This window comes from Cydia strobilella, chromosome 3, assembly GCF_947568885.1.
Source record: "Cydia strobilella chromosome 3, ilCydStro3.1, whole genome shotgun sequence".
In the NCBI taxonomy this organism is placed as follows: Eukaryota; Metazoa; Arthropoda; class Insecta; order Lepidoptera; family Tortricidae; genus Cydia; species Cydia strobilella.
The window spans coordinates 21,410,258-21,430,930 of record NC_086043.1 but is presented as its reverse complement, the minus strand read 5'-3'; the positions used below and the strand labels follow the sequence as shown (position 1 = coordinate 21,430,930).

At 40.2% G+C, this 20,673-nt stretch overlaps 2 protein-coding genes across 2 annotated transcripts in view; both read left to right on the top strand.

The window, feature by feature from the left end:
- LOC134756100 (zwei Ig domain protein zig-8-like) overlaps nt 1–20,673 on the top strand; it is a 660,767-nt gene that overhangs the window by 144,104 nt on the left and 495,990 nt on the right. The window lies entirely within an intron of this gene.
- LOC134756181 (uncharacterized) lies at nt 14,787–20,383 on the top strand. The gene is made up of 2 exons (XM_063693008.1): nt 14,787–16,181; nt 16,236–20,383. The coding sequence occupies exons 1-2, from the start codon at nt 15,065–15,067 to the stop codon at nt 20,381–20,383; spliced, it is 5,265 nt and encodes a 1,754-aa protein (XP_063549078.1). The 5' UTR covers nt 14,787–15,064.

Sequence of the window (20,673 nt, the reverse complement as noted above, 5' to 3'; positions counted from 1 at the left end):
CATTACATAGTTGTCACACAGATCAACCTAGCCCCAAACTAAGCAAAGCACAAGCTCTATATATATTATTATGTAGTTATCTATTATAAATACATACTTATAAACATAGAAAACACCCATGACTCAGGAAAAAATATTTGTGTTCATCACACAAATAAATGCCCGTACCGGGATTCGAACCCAGAACCATCGGCTTCACAGGCAGGGTCACTACCCACTAGGGCAGACCGGTCGTCAAAACACTCAAAAATAGTCAAAATTGAAACTTAATTTCTCATACACATCAAAGGTGATTGACAGTCACAAATGTCACAATGGAAATTCCATTAAAACACAAATAACAAATACCAGTTTCATAAACCATATTGAAATTTGATCCGCCGAAAAGCCGATTTCTATTGAAAATAACAGACGCACTTTACTGTACAAATATATCATTGGTTCTGTCAAAGGGGGTATGTGGAGTGTGGAGTGTGGCAGGACTAGTGTTGTACCACATATGTAGTACCACGGGAATATTCCTGTTTTCGGGAATATATCATTACAGGCTTGCCCAAAAATTTGTTGACAAAAAAACATGGGATAGTTTTTTTCTTACACATCTTTTACAAAATGTAACAAAAATTAAAACTGCAGTTCATGTAACTGGAACAAATCGTATACTACGTATTTAAAATATTCTCCTTTGTATTTGAAACACAAACGCAACCGTTAGTTAACCCTTTACCTACGGGGACTTTGAAAACCCAGTCACCGCTCAATACGGGCATGTATTGGCGAGAGTCAGCGGTTTGACATAATTTCACTTACTTGTAACTTACAGCTACGTGCTTGAAATTTCACACACACATTAAGTATAATATGTTTTATTAATAACTAATCACTTGGTGTATTTATATTCACTAATAATTCTTATTTGACGCTTAATATTAATCACTAAGAAATTGAAGAATTTTAAGTTACTGTTAGCGAATTTCCCAAGATTAAGGTTTAAAGTATTAGTTTATTATATATGTAACACAACTAAACACTTAAATAAGGATAATTATTCAAATATTGCAAAAAATCAATCACTTAAAATGTTGCACAGAAACAGATTTCTGCTACTGATGAACAATAGTGATGTGCGCATATCGACACAATTGACGATATTTCTGTAAGTACGGGATATAAGCTTAGCAAGTTATGTTTTTAATAAAAAAAAAATATTACATTCCAATATTTGGACAAAGAAAAGTGTAAAAACTAAAAATAACATTCAAATCACCCACACGTCTCACTCTTACAACAAGTCGATGAAATATAAAACAACACTAGGTCCGCCATATTGAGTTCAATTATTTGCGCTTCTGCAGTACGGGTGTCAACCCCAGTTGACAGCAAAAATGCGGTAATTTTAAAAATATGTTTATGTCAGAGCCATCTAACGAAATATTATGATATTTTTTTCTTTGCACCTATATTAATCCCAATGCATAATATGACCGCTATTACCAAGACACAAGGTCTCGTTTCGATTAAAATAAATATTGAACATGAACCTATCTTCGATCAACTATAGTTGACACCCGTACTGCAGCAGTGATGCCTTACTGGCAACTCTGGTTGACACCCGTAGGTAAAGGGTTAAAATTATCAAATATGTACAGTAAAAAAAAAACTTAGTCAACATTTGGGCCACACTGTATGAAAGCTCTAGTTTGATATAATTACTTATTGAAGTTTCATATATTTCATATATCTTTATTGCGATCATGCTCATTACAGAGGATGGTACAAAACATTTTGAAGTAGTTACATGATACCCCGTTAGGGCACTGCAACAATCTTAATACTAGGTACTGAATTATTTACAAATAATACATTATTGAACTAGGAAATTGCTAAATAAATTATGATAATAAACAAAACTTTGGTTAAATGTCATTCATATTGCATAATTACTCATTTATAATTGTATATTTAATTCATCATAAAAGCCCAACAATAATAAATAATAACATGAAATAAAAATAATTAATTCTTTGGACTGATAATTAATCTATTGTATTATCTGATAAAAAATCCTCGACTGTATAAGTTAATATTTTATTGTGTGATATGACACATAGTAAGGTGTAAAACAATTAAAGGTACGTATTTCATTGTAAGTATTTGTATGCGTACTAAAAACGTTAGTCTAACTTAAGGAAAAAGATAATCCGTTAGTAAAATTTTGTCTACGAAACCCTCCGTGCGCGAGTCTAACTCGCATTTAACATGTTTTTGATTACGTGTCTGTATCCAAATTAAGCATAAAATGGTATAAATCTAATAAAAAACCGGCCAAGTGCGAGTCGGACTCGCGCACGAAGGGTTCCGTACCGTTACGGAAAAAAACAGCAAAAAAATCACGTTTGTTGTATCGGAGCCCCATTTCAATATTTATATTATTCTGTCTTTAGTATTTGTTGTTATAGCGGCAACAGAAATACATCATCTGTGAAAATTTCAACTGTCTAGCTATCACGGTTCATGAGATACAGCCTGGTGACAGACAGACAGACAGACAGACGGACAGACGAACGGACAGACGGACAGCGGAGTCTTAGTAATAGGGTCCCGTTTTTACCCTTTGGGTACGGAACCCTAAAAAAGAGCTAACCAATGTTATTTGTTGACGTTATTTTTTTCAAGTGTCAAAATACTGCAATGGGAATGGTGTACCTATAGTATAAATTGGAATATTATAAATGTTATAATGTGATTTATCTTTTGTTGAACACAACAAAAAACGTGACCCAGAAACGACACATGACATTATTATTAACTAAAAAGAAATTAATTGCGTTTAAAATAAATATACAATTGTCTTGCTAAGTCTCGCTTCAGTAATTATTAATGCCACATCCCTATTCTCTCAAAAAGGGCATATGGAGTATGGCACCACATTAGTATTGCTGACAGCTTTACCGTTCACTGTGAAAGCAGAAATGACGACGGAAATAGAATAGTCCATAAAAAATGTAGGCGTATACTGTTCAGGGTGCCTAGCCAAGGTGACGACAGCGAAACGCTTTGTCTCTCTATCACTCTTTCTTTAGTGCCACAGTGACAGTTGACGATTGGCATGTTGGCTACGCACCCAGGTAATATTACTTTACTATTTTTAGAACTAAGTGGGGTTTAATCGTTTTAATAATAAATATTGAAGCGTCGAAATCAATGCCAGAATGTGGTCAGGTCAATAAAGGTAAGTGTAGCTAAGTGTGGTTGGCCTTTACATTAGGATTTAGGACCTGTTTAGACGTTTATTAGTGTTTATAGCGAGTTCGTACACATGCTATTTGCGTTTAGTCACCTATTTTCGTAGTAAAATCGAAGCGTCTGTCTGTCAGATATCTCATGCCTTTCTCTTACAGAAATATCTTACTTGGAAACATAAGCTCCACAGTTTGAACCACGACCTCAAGTTTGAAATGCATTGCATGCCTCGGGTACCAGGTAAGATCTGCAGATTCGGTAGGTACTTAATAAGCTGCAGATCTGTATCTATCTGTATGTATCTGTCACCAGGGACTAGCTCAAGGTGACAGACAATATAGTTGATCCCTTCTTAGTAGATTTCTATAGAGGGGCCATGGTCTTTGTAGATTAATTAGCTTATTACAACTGTTTTTACTCATTATCACAAGACCAAGTGCGGGTAGTTTGAAAAACTCACGCAGCTAGATGTCGATGTCAACTTTAACCAGTCCTCTCCGAGACCACGGGGACATCAGCGTCCTCGAAACGTCGGAGGTAAATTTCAAAACTTAATTATACGCGATTAAGTCCCGTTTTTATAATAAATGTGGTATTTTCTATAAAAAGGGACCCTATTGTCATTGGCGCTTACGCCAGTATTAACGATGCTCCGATATAAATACAATGCCGCGCGGCGCTCTGCGGCGTACGCGCCATCGACAATAAGGTCCCTTGTCATAAAAAATGCCCCAAATAATGTGTAAATATCGTGAAAGTTTAAATAAGTAAACAGTTTTTACTGTTTGCTACTAAAAGTGGCAATCAATGTGACACGCATTACTTTTGGTGGAAGGGTTTTTGTTAAATACGTGTATCACCCGGAATCGCAGGTAGTTAGTATTAAAATTAACATGGCAGAAGCTGGTTAATTACCGAATAATTTGGAAATATTTGCGTGTCAGATGTTAAGTGCAAATTACACAAACAATTAATTATTTATGCCCAGATCGGATGACACGTGTGTACTAATTAAATATATTATTCGAGAATATTCAGGCCGCGATGTAATTATTTGTAACTTGAAATTTAATGTACTTTCTATAAACATGTTCAGAAAGTTTGATGTATGGTTGAATAAAAATTGAGATGAATTAAAATACGATTAAATTAACGTCGAATTAACATTGTCTGTAGTTGCAAAAGTGCATTTGATTTTTCGCTAGTGAATATTCACTTAATAACTAATTATGACATCGTTTTGTGTGAGAAATGTTAGCGTATTCACATTCTCATTTGTTTGGTAGTTCTGCATTAAGGGCCACTTGCATCATTCACCAACCCGGGGTTAACCCGGGGTCTTGGGGTTTGTAATTAATATTTTATATTAGAAAACTTTATCATAGGTATATCACAAATAGTGTACCTTTCTGACGGTAGTACAATTTTTCATATATCTCTTACTGAAAATTATATATTTACATAGATATTATGATTCATCCTATGCAACTTCTAACACTGATTTTGTTCAGTGTAAAAAAAAAAAAATTAGCTTTTTTATTTTTATTTTTCATTTTCATTTTATTTTATATTTATATTAATTTCGTGCAAAAAAAATCATGCATTTAAGGGATAACAAATGTAATCCAAAACGTAAGGATTTTAGCTTCTAGAACAAATTTAGTTTCTGAATCTCCCACACTCCCATTGAATATCTCGTTGTATAACTGTTACACACAGTTCTAATATTGTTACTCCTAGTTTACTGACAGTGCCTATACCATTTACGATGTTACTCTAATCAAGGCTTGCATTCACCATGCGTGTCTGATTCGCTCTCCGACAGCCCATTCTGCTGTCGACGTTGCAACGTAGCAACAGATATATATAACTCCGTAATAGATGGATACAGTTACAGTCTAAGGAAAAAACGTGCCTCGGAAATCACGAAAATTTGATTCTCGATCAGATGGCGCCACTAGCTTTGGCCTACTCTCGTATAGAGGGCGTTGACGGTTTCGTTTGTTATTTATAATTTTAAAGCATATCAGTGAAAGAACATGGGTCAAAATCATATAAAAATAAAAAATGCAAATAAAAAAATCATTTATCCATAGTTATTTAAACTTCAACCATTTGTCAAATGACTTAAAATCCTTGGATTGTCAAGGTTTTAAAACCAAATTATTTAAGTGGTGTTTACAAAAAAATGTTCTACTCGGTTAATGAACACTTTGTATCCACCAACGCCTAATAACTGTTATAATATTTTATTATTATTATTACTTTTTAGGTACTGCATTACCTTGACATATAATTGTTATGAAAATTTTGTGTTGCCACTTTTCTGTATGCATGACATTGACCTGTTATTATTATTCTCTATTATTATTATTAATACTTATTTTTTAGTCTGACATTTTTATACTTTTATTTTAATTTTATAGGTTTTAATGACATGCACATTGAGAGTCAAAGAGTATTGTACGCCAAATTCAGGCTGATTGTGATGTAACCAAATACTAACCCTACCACCATTTATAACCACTCACATTCAAACAATAAAAAAATGTATTTGTATTTTGTATTTGTATTAAATACATTTTAACGTATTTTTATAAATCTTCATTTTTAGTTTTAAAGTATGTCGATAGATGGCAGTGAGATTACAGTGGTTACAAAATTTACTATGACAGTACCGCTCTATCTTATCATATCCTCTTTCGTAGCAACAACCATTACTGTCAATAGATTGAAATATACATGTTTATTCGAACTACCATTTGATATAATTCATTGCGTGTAAGGCATAATGCTTACTATTATTATATGTTAATTCCACCATTTGTAGTATACATTATTATATTGACAATTATTATTAAAACATTTAGTTAATTATTATTAATCAGAACTGTTTGTACCTAATAACTAGATCACTCCCGTCACCCGTTGACCACGAACGCTGTAAAGAGTTCGAAACGTCGGGATGTATTATAAATTCAATATACGCGATATAATCCGTTTTCATAGTTTTATTTAACTAGATTACTATTATTAGTAAATCACTATTATTAATTATTTATTATTGACGTGTAAAATTGGTTTTATAAATAAATTATTATGATTATATTTGCAGCTGCTTCACGAAGGAAACCCAAGGAAATCTGCATACCTACAGATGTAGGATGAATACTTTATTTAAACTTACGCAGAGGGCGTACGGCGCTCTGCGTGTTCAATACAATGATGCATTTAGGATGCTGTTCAGGTTGCCGCGGTATTGTAGTGCCTCAGCGATGTTTGCTGAGGCTCAAACAGACTGTTTTTATGCCATCATGAGGAAGCGATGCGCGTCACTCCTCAATCGCAGCCGAAACAGCACGAACAGCATCCTAAGTACGCTGGCGCAGCGTTGGGACTCGCCCCTAGTCAAGCGGTACATGCAGCTACACGCACCTGTTGCTGCTCCGCCGCGAAACTTATAAATGTAATGTTCTGTTATGTAATGTTTTGTTCTGTTTGTTTTGTCCAATTGTTTGTTTTGTCTAATTAATTGTAATACTAACTCTAGATTAAGTTATTGTATGACCTAACGGTTACGGACCTATTGTATGGACGTCAAGTTCGAAATAAAGAATTTCATTTCATTTCATTTAAAGAAATATAAAGCTGTATATCTAGACGCCTATCTCTATTGTGCTTTCTTAACTCATCATAATTTTACCAGCATCGTAATCTAAACTTTATTCCTCAGATTGTTCAGTATATTTTTCTTTACTGAACAATATGTTCAGTTAATTAGGATCATCCATCAGCCCGAGGGTCTCTGATGGTCGATTGATTAAGTTGGTGTTGTCATTTTTTGCACTGATTGATCCTGTTCAAGATATAGGGTTTTGAAGGAAGGCTTTATTAATTTGGATAGCTAAAAAAATAGAAGTAATCTTACACTGAATGTGTTTATACGCCATCAAAATCGTAGCGGCCAAGGTGCTCACAAATATTACCAACACACCTATCACACTCTAACAAAGATAGATATAACTCCGTAATAGATACAGTCTAAGGAAAAAACGTGCCTCGAAAATCAAGAAAATTTGATTCTCGTTCAGAGGGCGCTACTAGTTTTGGCCTACAGTCGTATAGATGGCGTTGACGGTTTCGTTTGTTATTTAACAATTTTAACGCATATCAGTGAAAGAACATGGGTCAAAATCATAAAAATAATTAATGCAAATAAAAAAAATCATTTATCTATATTTAAATACATTCTATCGTATTTTTATAAATCTTCATTTTTAGTTTTAAAGTGTGTCGACAGATGGCAGTGAATTTACTGGGGTTACAAAATTTACTATGACAGTACCGCTCTAGTATAAGTTACTCTATGCACTCTAATCACTCTATTAACACGCCTCTGTCTCTTGACAATGCGCTATAGTGGTTCCGTACATTACACAATTTAAACAATGTATTTTTCATGTGAAACGTGAGTAAAATGTCTTTAAAAAAAGTCGTAGGGGTCGGATCAAAACCTAAGTAATTAAGGCCGACTCACGCTTGACTGCATATTTCATAGGTTTTCCTGTAATCTATAGGTAAAGAACTATTTTGTGTATTTTTTTCAAAATTTTAGACCCAGTAGTTTTGGAGAAACAGGGGGGGAATGGTAATTTTTTGGCTATTGTCTTTAATAACTTCTAAATTATTGAAAATTTATTTGTTAACGTTACATGTCCGTCTTTGGGTCACAAATTTACATATGTGTACCAAATTTCAACTTAATTGGTTCAGTAGTTTTGAAGAAAATGGGCTGTGACAGACGGACAGACAGACGTACGAGCTTTTTTTCTTTTGAGGTACGGAACCCTAAAAATCCAAAATAGCTGACTCCATTCCCGCTTAGTTTCCTTGCTGTAAGTAATAGAAACTTGCTAAACTAGATATGGCCCAGATCGAGGAGTTTAAATTCATGTAGGTACATAGAACTGAGAATCACTGATCTTGATAAAGAGTAGTTCAAAATTTATACAAATGTAAAATTATTCAATTAAATTTGATTCACTAAGTTGCAATATCTCTCCAAAGTGCTTCCGTCGGATCGCGAAGCGTTACGAGCGGAAATATCGCTTAGCACTAACTCTGTTATTACAATTACGTCGATCAAGAAATACCCGGTCTGCATTAGCTTCTTGAAGTAGGTAGTTAGATGTTTTGCTCGTGAGAATTTTACATTATATGTACTCGCTGTTTTTTAAACTATTAAGATACATACTAACAGCTCCAGAAATACTTACCCATTTTATGAATGGAATTCATTCATAAAGTGGGTGTAGACTTATACAACTCGCTGTCTCTCGGCTGGGCTTTTCACTGAGGCGAAAATGATCGGAGATGAGAGGAAACGTGTGGAGATCAACCAGTAACAATTATTGTAATCCAGCGGAGCGGAGAAATTACAACTAATGCTATTGGTTGATTCCCGCACATCTCCTCATCTCCGCCTCAGTGAAAAGGCAACCTTATTCAGTCTATAGGTACGCTTCACATCGTCCACTATATTTTTATTAGAACAACGGTAAATCCGTGATTTGTATGTTAGCGCCATCGCCGCTGTCTGCCGCTGTCTGCCGCGGTTCCGCGGCCCGGATACAAGGACGCAATTTTGGTCGCTTGCCGAGCAGAGGGCCTGCCGTGAAAATCTAAATTTTTTAAACGGCCTCTTCACTTGAAAGAAATTTATATTTTTGATTTTCGCGGTAGACCCTCAGGGTTGATCACTCAGTACCAGTCGTCGTAGGTACCGGTATAAAAGTATAATATATATTAGCTATAGTTGTAAAGGTGGGACCACATTCGTATAACTCCCTTCGTGGTAGGGTCGCTTACTGCGCTATACCTCAGAATAAATAATATTACTTGGCTACACTTAACTACGCACTTAAGGCCGTTCCCTGAGCCAGAAGGGGAAAAATCTCCTTATATGATCATATAAGGAGACGTTGATATTCGTAGACGTGGAAAAAATATACGTAGTTCTTGATTATATTATCTTTAATAACACAGCTTCCGATACACGAATTATGACACTTCGCTCGATACAATTAATTCCCAAAGTAACCTCTAACTCGGACTTTTAATCAAACTTTACTCGGTTATTTATTATGTGACACTATAGGTACCTAAACAAAAAAAGAAGAAAAAACAATCTTAACTTGAATAGTGATTTGACAGCTTTCGAATTTCGATATTGTAAGCAACGTTTTTAAGAGCCCGTAGTCGATTTGAAAACGCGCGAAGATACGACTTTTACACAGTAACCGAACGCCGGCCGCTGCTTGAAATAACGCGATCGCCTAAACAATATTGATACTTTCGCAACATTATGCGTCACTTTATAACTTTAATTAGGTTAAAATAAAACTTTCGGTAAATTTGATATAATCGTTTATTACTCTTAACAATTTACCTATGTATTCATATAATACATACAAATTATATAGCATGATGATAATGATTTGCACTAAGGCAATATCTTATATATATATATAATCATCTTACTCGCGTTATCCCAGCCTTTTTGCCACGGCTCATGGAAGTCTGCTGGGGTCCGCTTGGCAACTAATCCCAAGAATTGGCGTAGGCACTAGTTTTTACGAAAGCGACTGCGATCTGACTTTCCAACGTTCCAACCCAGAGGGGAAACTAGCCTTTTGTTGAAATTTGGTATACAGATAGTTTGAATCCCGGGGAAGGACATAGAATACTTTTTATTCAAGAACTCACCCTTTAAGGGGGTGGATATTTGTATGGGGAATCAATAAACGCTGAACCGATTAAGATGAAATGAGGTATGGACATAGTTTGAGTCCTGGGGAAGGACATAGGATAGGTTTTACCCCAGAAACGGGGGGGGGGGGGGGGGGGGGGGGGGGGGGGGGTAATGGAAATTTGTATGGGATCCAATAAAACCGATTTGGATGGAATTTGATATTATGGAGATAGTCTTAATCGTTGGGAAGGGTGATAATAATTTTTATTTCCAAAGTCATCCTCTTCTCTTCTCCACTCTTCTAACACTCGCTCAACGTGTGGTTGGTTGTACGATGAATACTGCTCAAGACCTGGAACACCTGAAGTGCTGCTGGGTGCAAAGGGTCAGGGGTAACACTCGCTCAACATGCCGCTGGTAGTGTGTAGTGTACGATGGATACAGTTCAAGACCTGGAACACCTGGAATGCTTCTGGGTGCAAAGAGTCAGGGGTAACACTCGCTCAACGTGCTGCTGGTAGTGTATGATAGGGAAAGCGCCAGACCTGGAACACCTGGAGTGCTGCTGGGTACAAAGGGTCAGGGGTAACGGGTAACACTCGCTCAACGTGCCGCTGGTAGTGTATGATGGGGAAAGCTCCAGATCTGAAACACCTGGAGTGCTGCTGAGTGCAAAGTGTCAAGGGCAAAGGGTGGGTAACACTCGCTCAACGTGTTGTGGGTAGTGTATGACGGAGACAGCTCAAAACCTGGAACACCTGGAGTGCTGCTGGACGCATCGGATCAGGGGTAAAACTCTTTTAATCTGAAGTTGGTAGAGTATGCTGTAGGCAGGTTAAGTTCTTCAAGACCTGGAACACCTGGAGGGCTGCCAGATAAAGCAGGCACCTGACCAGAGCTACCACACGTTTAACATGCAGTAGGTACTGGGGGTTAAAAGGGGGTGGAAGTTCTGATAACAATAAATGAACCTGAGTTCCACTAAGTACAGCCAGGGTTCATCATCAGCTCTATCTTGGGTACTGCTCTCCCATTTGCTCATCAAGACGTGTCAGAAGACCAAAACAGCGTGTGCCTATGTTGCACCAAACCTGCGTTCCACTAGGTACAGCCAGGGTTCAGCATCAGCTCCATCTTGGGTACTGCTCTCCTAATTGCTCATCAAGACGTGTCGAATAACCAAAACAGCGTGTGCCTATGTTGCACGAAACCTGATTTCCACTAGGTACAGCCAGGGTTCAGCATCAGCTCCATCTTGGGTACTGTTCTCCTAATTGCTCATCAAGACGTGTCGGAAGACCAAAACAGCGTGTGCCTATGTTGCACCAAACCTGCGTTCCACTAGGTACAGCCAGGGTTCAGCATCAGCTCCATCTTGGGTACTGCTCTCCTAATTGCTCATCAAGACGTGTCGAATAACCAAAACAGCGTGTGCCTATGTTGCACGAAACCTGATTTCCACTAGGTACAGCCAGGGTTCAGCATCAGCTCCATCTTGGGTACTGTTCTCCTAATTGCTCATCAAGACGTGTCGGAAGACCAAAACAGCGTGTGCCTATGTTGCACCAAACCTGCGTTCCACTAGGTACAGCCAGGGTTCAGCATCAGCTCCATCTTGGGTACTGCTCTCCTAATTGCTCATCAAGACGTGTCGAATAACCAAAACAGCGTGTGCCTATGTTGCACGAAACCTGATTTCCACTAGGTACAGCCAGGGTTCAGCATCAGCTCCATCTTGGGTACTGCTCTCCTAATTGCTCATCAAGACGTGTCGGAAGACCAAAACAGCGTGTGCCTATGTTGCACCAAACCTGCGTTCCATTAGGTACAGCCAGGGTTCAGCATCAGCTCTATCTTGGGTACTGCTCTCCCAAGTGCTCATCAAGACGTGTCGGAAGACCAAAACAGCGTGTGCCTATGTTGCACCAAACCTGCGTTCCACTAGGTACAGCCAGGGTTCAGCATCAGCTCCATCTTGGGTACTGCTCTCCTAATTGCTCATCAAGACGTGTCGAATAACCAAAACAGCGTGTGCCTATGTTGCAGGAAACCTGATTTCCACTAGGTACAGCCAGGGTTCAGCATCAGCTCCATCTTGGGTACTGCTCTCCTAATTGCTCATCAAGACGTGTCGGAAGACCAAAACAGCGTGTGCCTATGTTGCACCAAACCTGCGTTCCATTAGGTACAGCCAGGGTTCAGCATCAGCTCTATCTTGGGTACTGCTCTCCCAAGTGCTCATCAAGACGTGTCGGAAGACCAAAACAGCGTGTGCCTATGTTGCACGAAACCTGATTTCCACTAGGTACAGCCAGGGTTCAGCATCAGCTCCATCTTGGGTACTGCTCTCCTAATTGCTCATCAAGACAGACCAAAACAGCGTGTGCCTATGTTGCACTAAACCTGCGTTCCACTAGGTACAGCCAGGGTTCAGCATCAGCTCAGCTCTATGTATACCAAAACCTTCTCCAGAATGTAACACTTTTCTAAAAACCGCATCAAAATCGGTTCAGCCAAATGCGAGATAATCGCGAACAAACATACATACATACATACATATACATACAAACATACGGGTCAAACTGAGAACCTCCTTTTTTTTGAAGGCGGTTTATAAACAAGTATTTACAACCCAAGGATTAAAGTTTCTGGTCGCAGTTTACACGCACACAGTACAGCCAAACACGCAAACAAATATAACTTTTTACACGGCGAGCGACGCACACTATGATAAATAACTTCGTCGTCGTCGATGCAACGTGCGGAGCCGATCAACAAACGTCCTGCCTCTACCAGCTCCCGCGCGGGACTGAGGCCGCGAGCGCGTGTGACCGATGTTATACCAGAAAAAGGGGAAGTATTTAAAAAATCGTCAGAAAATAAAAGTTGCAATTTAAATAAAATGAAGTACAGTAACAGTTTAAGTAAACATTGCAGATTATTTGAGTATGCAATCTACGTCGAAAATAAGTAGATTTTCGGAGAAATTGTCACTTGTTTTGAGGTCATTTCTGGAGAAAATTGAATTCGTTTAACTTTCATTTCCTCGAACTCTAAGTCATATAACAACAATGTAATCTGATAAACCTAGAGTACAGAATATGTGTAATACAAATTTACCATTTTTAACAGTCCAAACTTTACGAAATTTACAAATAAGAGCATCAAAGTCAGTGCTTTACACGCGTTTACCTAAACGTCCATCAGAAAAAAATTCATTACTAATTTAGTAAGCCTTTTTTCAAAAAAATGATCTGATTAACCTAGAGATAAGAAGTCGTGCTAATAGAAACCAGTACTTGTTATTTCAATTAGGTAACAAAAGGTGTACAATTTCACAGAAGAAATCTATCAACTTTACATTTTTGCGACTAAAATCGTAACCGGGCTCTTAAAAGTCGACAAAATTCGATCAAAATTGACACTTTTCGCGCATGGTCTTTCCCGTTCCATCTTGCGAATTGTGACAGTGATAGCGGCATTAGCGGCAAAGCGATGCGACTTCACTAGCGACGTCCCATTTGTTATTTATTAGGTATGAAGTACACTGGTTCACGCATGAGAATATCCACGCACTGGATGAACCACAGGCGACCAGAATCCATCATCGGATTATTGACTGGCGGTATATCGCGACAATTACAAGCTACAGTTCGCGAAAATTGTTTTCGCCAAATATTTATTTCCAAAACATATTCTATGTGGCATTTTGAAAAAAAAAGTTATTTTGTTTTTTCAGCTAAATAATACTGTCATAATAAGGTTTAGGTAGGTGATTTGGTAACACACCTGCACAAGTGCATGCAAGTGCGTATGCACTTTTGCAACTCACTGTACATAAAACAATAAACTTGTGAAAGAGGAAAAGGTGCTGAACGTTAAGAAGAACCAGTCGCATCGAGAGGATTCCGCCATTGCTACAGCATTAAGGTTAGTCCAGTGCATGGTAATCCCATCGGCTATTCTATCTTGTTGTACCGTTTGTTACCGGCGAGTGTAGATATTTATGCTCGATCCAAATTGTTGCGAATTGGCATTGCATCTTACCCAAAACCGCGCTATTTTGCAACATTTTATTGGTGCCGAAACCAGGGAACGACCTTTTGACCTTTATTCACACTCGGCCTACCAATTACCAATTTTACTTCGTAACTTTTCTAGTCTTTCTACCATTGTCGTTCGTACTCGTTTAATATCCTTACCTACCGTGTAAACGAATTACAACGTCAATTTATCGCGTAATTACGAAGTTAAAATCAAAAAGTCTTTGGTTCATTTTATCTCGCTACCCCATCGTTTACCGGATAAAAAACTGCATAATAATTTCACTAAAACTCGAAATATACCTAATCGTTGTTATCTAAATAACAAAATCATTTCCCATTACATCATAAATAATCGATTTATTAAGTAATTCTATAATTTTTATAACGTTAACTACAACTTACAATATTCCCTACCGACGAATATTCGAGAAATCCGCGTCCCAGTGTAACGAGATCTCCGTCTCACGGAGTTTTGTACGTAGTTCAATCTTGCGTTTAGTTGGTCTTCTCCCGTGGTTTAAATAACCACATAGTCGTGAACGTGTGTTGTACTCAGGTGTTCGGAATTCGTATAACTCAACTCATTTTCTTATTTCTGACCGCTCGACTTATCGGATTAAAAATTGTCATTATATTTTTGGAAATCCAACTTATCGTATTAATAACTGTGAAGGAAAACAGGTATTGTATACTTTTTATTTATTCAGTTTGGTATTTCCAAATCTCCAAAATTTTATATTGGACTTTCTGTCATTTTTATTTTATATTGACTATTCCGATTATCGCTAACCGTACCGAGTGCCACTTGAGTGCATTTTCGTATAAATTGACTAAGTTGATAAATTTTACCACATTAATTCCGCGAACTCGGAGTGCCGGTTTTAATAGTTGCCGCGTTATACAAACATCGAAGCTAGTTTTATTTGTGCTATCACTGATAACGGATAGTGTTTTTAAATACGAGCTTGTTGTTTTAGCGTATATTATTTGCGTATTAGTAAACATTGTTTTCTAACCTTAAACAATGTCTTATCTAACGAGGCGTAAATCTAAATCCAATGTAGGTAAAAAATGTACCGATACAACTTATACTGTCAACAACCTACCGAGTTTACGACGTAAACGAACTATAGCGTATAACCGTATAGCGAAGGCTTTGGAAATAGGGACCTTAGCCAATACCGATGAGTCACAAGTCGAGTTATTTCTTTCATATTGTCAGGAGATAAAAAATATCGCTGATAGTTTTCAAGAGTCTCATCTTATCATTTCGGATCTATTAGGGGATGGTGTCGACGACACTGAGAACGAAATTGAGGAACGATTCGACGAAGCGTATTTTAACGTAGTTGCCATACAGCGTAAATTTTTACCGTGTTCGTCTCAACCACCGGATATTTCGAGACAGGACATTACAACCGGGTCGCATAGTAGTAATATGCGACTTCCAAAAATTTCGCTACCGACCTTTTCGGGTACCATTAAGGAGTGGCCCGAGTTCATCGCGACTTACAATGCGCTTATTCACGAATCGACCCTTTTGAGTGAGATTGAGAAGTTTCATTATTTAGTGTCCGTTTTACGCAGTGACGCGTTATCGTTAATTAGAACGTTTCCTGTTGCAAGTGAACATTATTTAAGTGCATACAATGCTCTTAAGTCCCGGTACGAGGACAAACGCGACTTAGCTTTTACGTGTTGGCGTGACATTTTGGATGTCAGTTTTAAAACGGCTAGCGCTCAAGATTTCCGACACGCGCTCGATACAATCGATGAAAATCTAACTATTTTAAAACAGTTGAAGTTACCGACCGAACATTGGGACTTTGTCCTTTGTTATAATATTCTGGCCAAGTTAGATACAAAGCTACGACGCGAGTTTGAGGAAAAACACGCCAACGTGGAGATGCCTCAGTACAAGCAAATAAGGGCATTTTTACACGCGAAAGGCGAAGCTTTGTTGCGCGATACGCACTTTACCGCCGTTACTTCTAAAAACACGAATACTTCTAAAGAGGCAACGGGCACCATACAGAAACCGAAGCGACATAACGTCACACTTCTCTCTTCTACCGTGGACCCCCTTCCAAAGGGTGGTGACAAACAAGAGGTGAAACCGAAAGTTTCGGGAACTCCGAAGGGTTCGGGAAGTCCGAAAGTTTCGGGAACTCCGAGGGTTTCGGGAACTCCGAAAGTTGTCAGAAAATGTTCCTTCTGTGGTGAAGAGCACCACATCTCAGCCTGTAAGGCCTTTCTAGCTAAATCGGTGGATGAACGAATGGCTGTTACCACAGAGAAGAAATGGTGCTACAACTGTCTTAACGCGTCTCATTCAGTGCGACAATGCACATCGATATTCTCTTGTCAGAAATGTCACCGGAAGCACCACACTCTGTTACACCGAGAGCAAGCTGCCAGCAGTCCCGAACCTTCTGGTGAAAAATCAAGCTCGGTCGTCTTACTCGCTAAAGAACCGTTGACTCCGTCCGATTCGCCTTCGAATACGACCGTACTACTGGCAACCGCGCTTGTTCAACTTCGTGATGCTTCAGGCGAGTTTCAGACATTCCGGGCGTTATTCGACACCGGAAGTCAAAATAACCTTCTCACGACACACGCGGCACAACGGCTAAAGTTGAAGCCTACACCGACTAGTGAGGGGCCATGCGGGCTAGGGGGTGCACCCGCAACAGTGACTGGCAAGGTCACATGTGATGTAGGTGCCGAGGACACCGTACATTTTCGTCTGAAAATGTTCGTTTCACCGCACATTTGTGACGAACAGCCAATAGGAAGACTCAATACGAATGGATGGGATGAACTCAAAACATTACCGTTAGCTGATCCTGGTTTTGATATTCCTGGTCCAATTGATGTCTTGTTCGCTGCCGATGTCTTTTCTGAGTCACTTCTCGACCAACGTTTGAAACGCTGCGTCAATAAACCGCGTGCTCTCAATTCTGTCTTCGGATGGCTGATTGTCGGAAGGATCCGACTTGCATCGTCGTCTTTATTAAGTGTACCGTCACCTAGTAAGGATGAGAGCTTAAACAATATCGTTCAACGCTTCTGGGAAATCGATACCGTTCCACAGTCTTCCCGATTAACCCCAGATGAACAACTCTGTGAAAATAGTTTCACCAACGAGCATTACCGTGACGAGACTGGTAGGTACGTAGTCTGTCTTCCCTTCAAAAATAACGCTGAGCCGGTGTTTGAAGGCTCTCGGGAGATAGCATTACGACGCTTCCATGCTATCGAAAAGCGCCTTTCTCGTGACCCAGACTTGAAACAACAATATGTTGAGTTCATGACCGACTACATCGAAAGGGGTCACATGTCATTGGTGCCTGCTAAGCACATGGGTCAAGGCAGGTATTATGTGCCGCATCATTGCATTTTGCGCCCTGAGAGCGCCACAACGAAGCTTCGCGTTGTTTTCGACGCGTCAGCTAGAGATGCGCAGTCCAAATCGCTTAACGACTCGCTATTGACAGGCCCAAAGTTACAATCCAACATTGCGGAGATTCTTCTTCACTATCGGGAGCACGAAGTGGTCTTTATGGCCGACGTGCGCCAAATGTACCGTCAAATTAACGTTGCTCCGCATCACCGGGATTACCAGCGTATTCTCTGGCGAGCTCACCCAGATGAGCCTCTTCAGGAATACGTATTGAACACCGTAACGTACGGGGTCTCCTCGGCTCCGTTTCTTGCTTGCCGAACGATCCAGCAATTGGCCAACGATGAAGGTCATAAGTACCCGAAGGCCAAAACCGTTCTAACTTCCGATATTTACGTCGATGACGTCGTTACCGGAAGTTCTTCGCTGGATGACGCTTGTGACATCAAGTCACAAATTATCGCACTTTTCAAGCTCGGCGCTTTTGAGCTACGAAAATGGGTAAGCAATCGACTCGAACTTCTAAGGGATTTGCCCTCAGAAATGTGTCTTTCGGACGCCATCGCATTTACCGAGGCCGAAGACACCACCGTTAAGGTCCTTGGCCTTAAATGGGAACCCGCTTCAGACTCGTTCGTTTTTAACGTCCAACCGTCTAATCAACCGTGTACCAAACGAACGATTCTAAGTGAGGTCGCCAGAATCTTCGACCCTTTGGGTTTCTTGTCTCCTTTAACAATCCAAGCCAAAGCCCTGATCCAAAAACTTTGGATTCTCGGCTCTTCATGGGATGAAACTCCTCCTCCGGAAATCGTTTCCCAATGGAGCAACTTCTCTCAGCAACTTCCTCAGATTAGGAAGCTGAAAATTCCTCGTAAATTCACCATCGAAGGTGCTCAATCGTATCAGTTGCACGGGTTTTGTGACAGTTCTGAGGTAGCGTATGGCGCCGTCGTATATCTACGTGTCACCGAGTCTGATGGCTCCGTTCGCATCCACCTTGTTTGCGCCAAGGCGCGAGTTTGTCCCCTCCGGAAACAATCTTTGCCGAGATTGGAACTGTGTGCAGCAGTGCTGCTTGCTGACCTCATCAAGTTCGTCAAGGACACGCTACGGCTGCCTGTCCACGAAACCTACCTTTGGTGCGACTCAACCGTTACATTGGCTTGGTTGCGCGCTCCGTCCTCTCGTTGGGTAACATTCGTCGCCAATCGTGTTAGTCACGTGCAGGACATTGTGCCTACCGCTTGCTGGAGACACGTTCCCTCTGGAACGAATCCCGCAGATATCTGTTCACGAGGCCAGTTGCCTCGGGAACTCTTAACCAATACGCTATGGTGGGCGGGCCCAGAGTGGCTCTCTCAATCGCCGTCCGAATGGCCAACAGATATATCGAAGGATCGCAACAACAATAACGTTGTACTTTCCGAACAGCGCCGTGTAACTCTCGTAACAAGCCAAACCGAACCTATCAAGCAAACCTCAATAATCGATCAGCTGTTAGAGAGATATTCGTCGTTGGACACAGTCTGTCGCATTCTAGCGTATGTTCGTAGGTTTTGTGCCAACGCGCGTGGCACTGCTTCACGATCTGAAAGCCTGTTCATAACGGACATCGAACGCCATCGCGCGCTACTAGAAATCGTCAAGCATTTCCAACATCGACATTTTTCCGATGTCATATCGAAACTTAAGTTGCGACAACAGCTACCTCGTAGTCTTCGCAAACTAAATCCGTTCCTAGACGATCAAGGTATTCTCAGGGTGGGCGGACGACTCGCGCGCTCCGGCTTAGAATTCGAACATAAGCATCCTGCCCTGTTGTCTAGAAAGTGTGTACTTACGACACGCGTAATCGAATCCGTTCATCGGAAAAACCTTCATCCTGGTCTAAATACGACTCACTATTTAGTCCTGCAACAATTCTGGATACTCGCGGCTAAGCGAGCGATACGACACCAGCTTTCGAAATGCATCCGTTGCTATCGTCTTCATCCGCAGCCTCTGCAACCGTTCATGAGCGACCTTCCTGCCTTTCGAGTCAATCAGGCTAAACCGTTTTCTGAAGTCGGCGTTGATTTCGGTGGTCCATTTCGCATCAAACTCGGGTCCCATCGCGGCGCGAAAATCGATAAGGCTTACTTATGCCTATTTGTATGCCTAAGCACAAAAGCTGTGCATTTGGAGGTAGTGTCAACGCTATCAACCGACGGCTTCATCGCAGCTCTACGTCGTTTCGTCTCCCGTCGTGGACGGTGTAACATCATACATTCGGACTGTGGTACGAACTTTGTCGGCGCGAGCTCACAACTAGCGTCATGTATCGAGCGAGCCTCGCACGCAGAACGTATCGCGTTCAAACGCAACCCCCCATCCGCTCCACACTTTGGAGGGATATGGGAGATCCAGATTAAGGCCGCCAAGACACATTTATATCGCATCGTTGGCGACCAGGTCTTAACATTTGAACAATTATCGACATGTTTCACCCAAATTGAATCGATTTTGAACTCAAGGCCTTTGTGTCCATTAAGTTCCGACCCTAACGATCTGAACGTCCTCACCCCCGGTCACTTCCTGACCCTAGAACCCCTAACAGCAGTCCCAGACTCTGACTACACGGACGTTAAACTTAATCGACTAGACCGGTGGCAACTTATCCAAGCGTTCCAACAGCAGTTCTGGAAACGCTGGCAAAATGAGTACCTACACGCCTTAACTCAGCGGGCAAAATGGACCAAAGACTCAACACCGTTAACCGTAAATTCACTCGTACTTATTAAGGACGAGAACCGACCTCCTCTTCATTGGCCGTTGGGACGAGTTGTTTCTCTCCATAACGGACCTGACGGAGTAGTTCGGGTGGCTACCGTGCGAACCGCAAAGGATAACTTAGTTAAAAGGCCCCTGGTCAAACTATGTCCTCTTCCATCCAAATAATCGCTTCCACCGAACAGCGTTCCCTAGTTTTAAGATTAGTTTCGTACATCGTAGTCTTACTAATATTTAAGTAACGTTTTCTTTTTCATTCGGGAAAATCCCATTGGTATTTTGGTGGGCGGAATGTTCCGTTCTTAACGTTTAGTTTTAAGTAATTAATCAAAATTCCACGCGCTTCAATCCGTTTATCGATGCAAAGCCAAAACGCACTTCAAAACGATACAATATAGACATTTTAGCCAATAGGATCATCCGAAATTACCCGGATGCATGCTAAGGACAAGCTCAGC

Excerpts from the sequence above, each read along its gene's own strand:
- LOC134756181 (XM_063693008.1), top strand. The coding sequence starts at position 15,065 with ATGTCTTATCTAACGAGGCGTAAATCTAAATCCAATGTAGGTAAAAAA. Across the intron at positions 16,182-16,235 it reads AGTTTCGGGAACTCCGAAGG|TTGTCAGAAAATGTTCCTTC; the intron begins GTTCGGGAAGTC and ends GAACTCCGAAAG.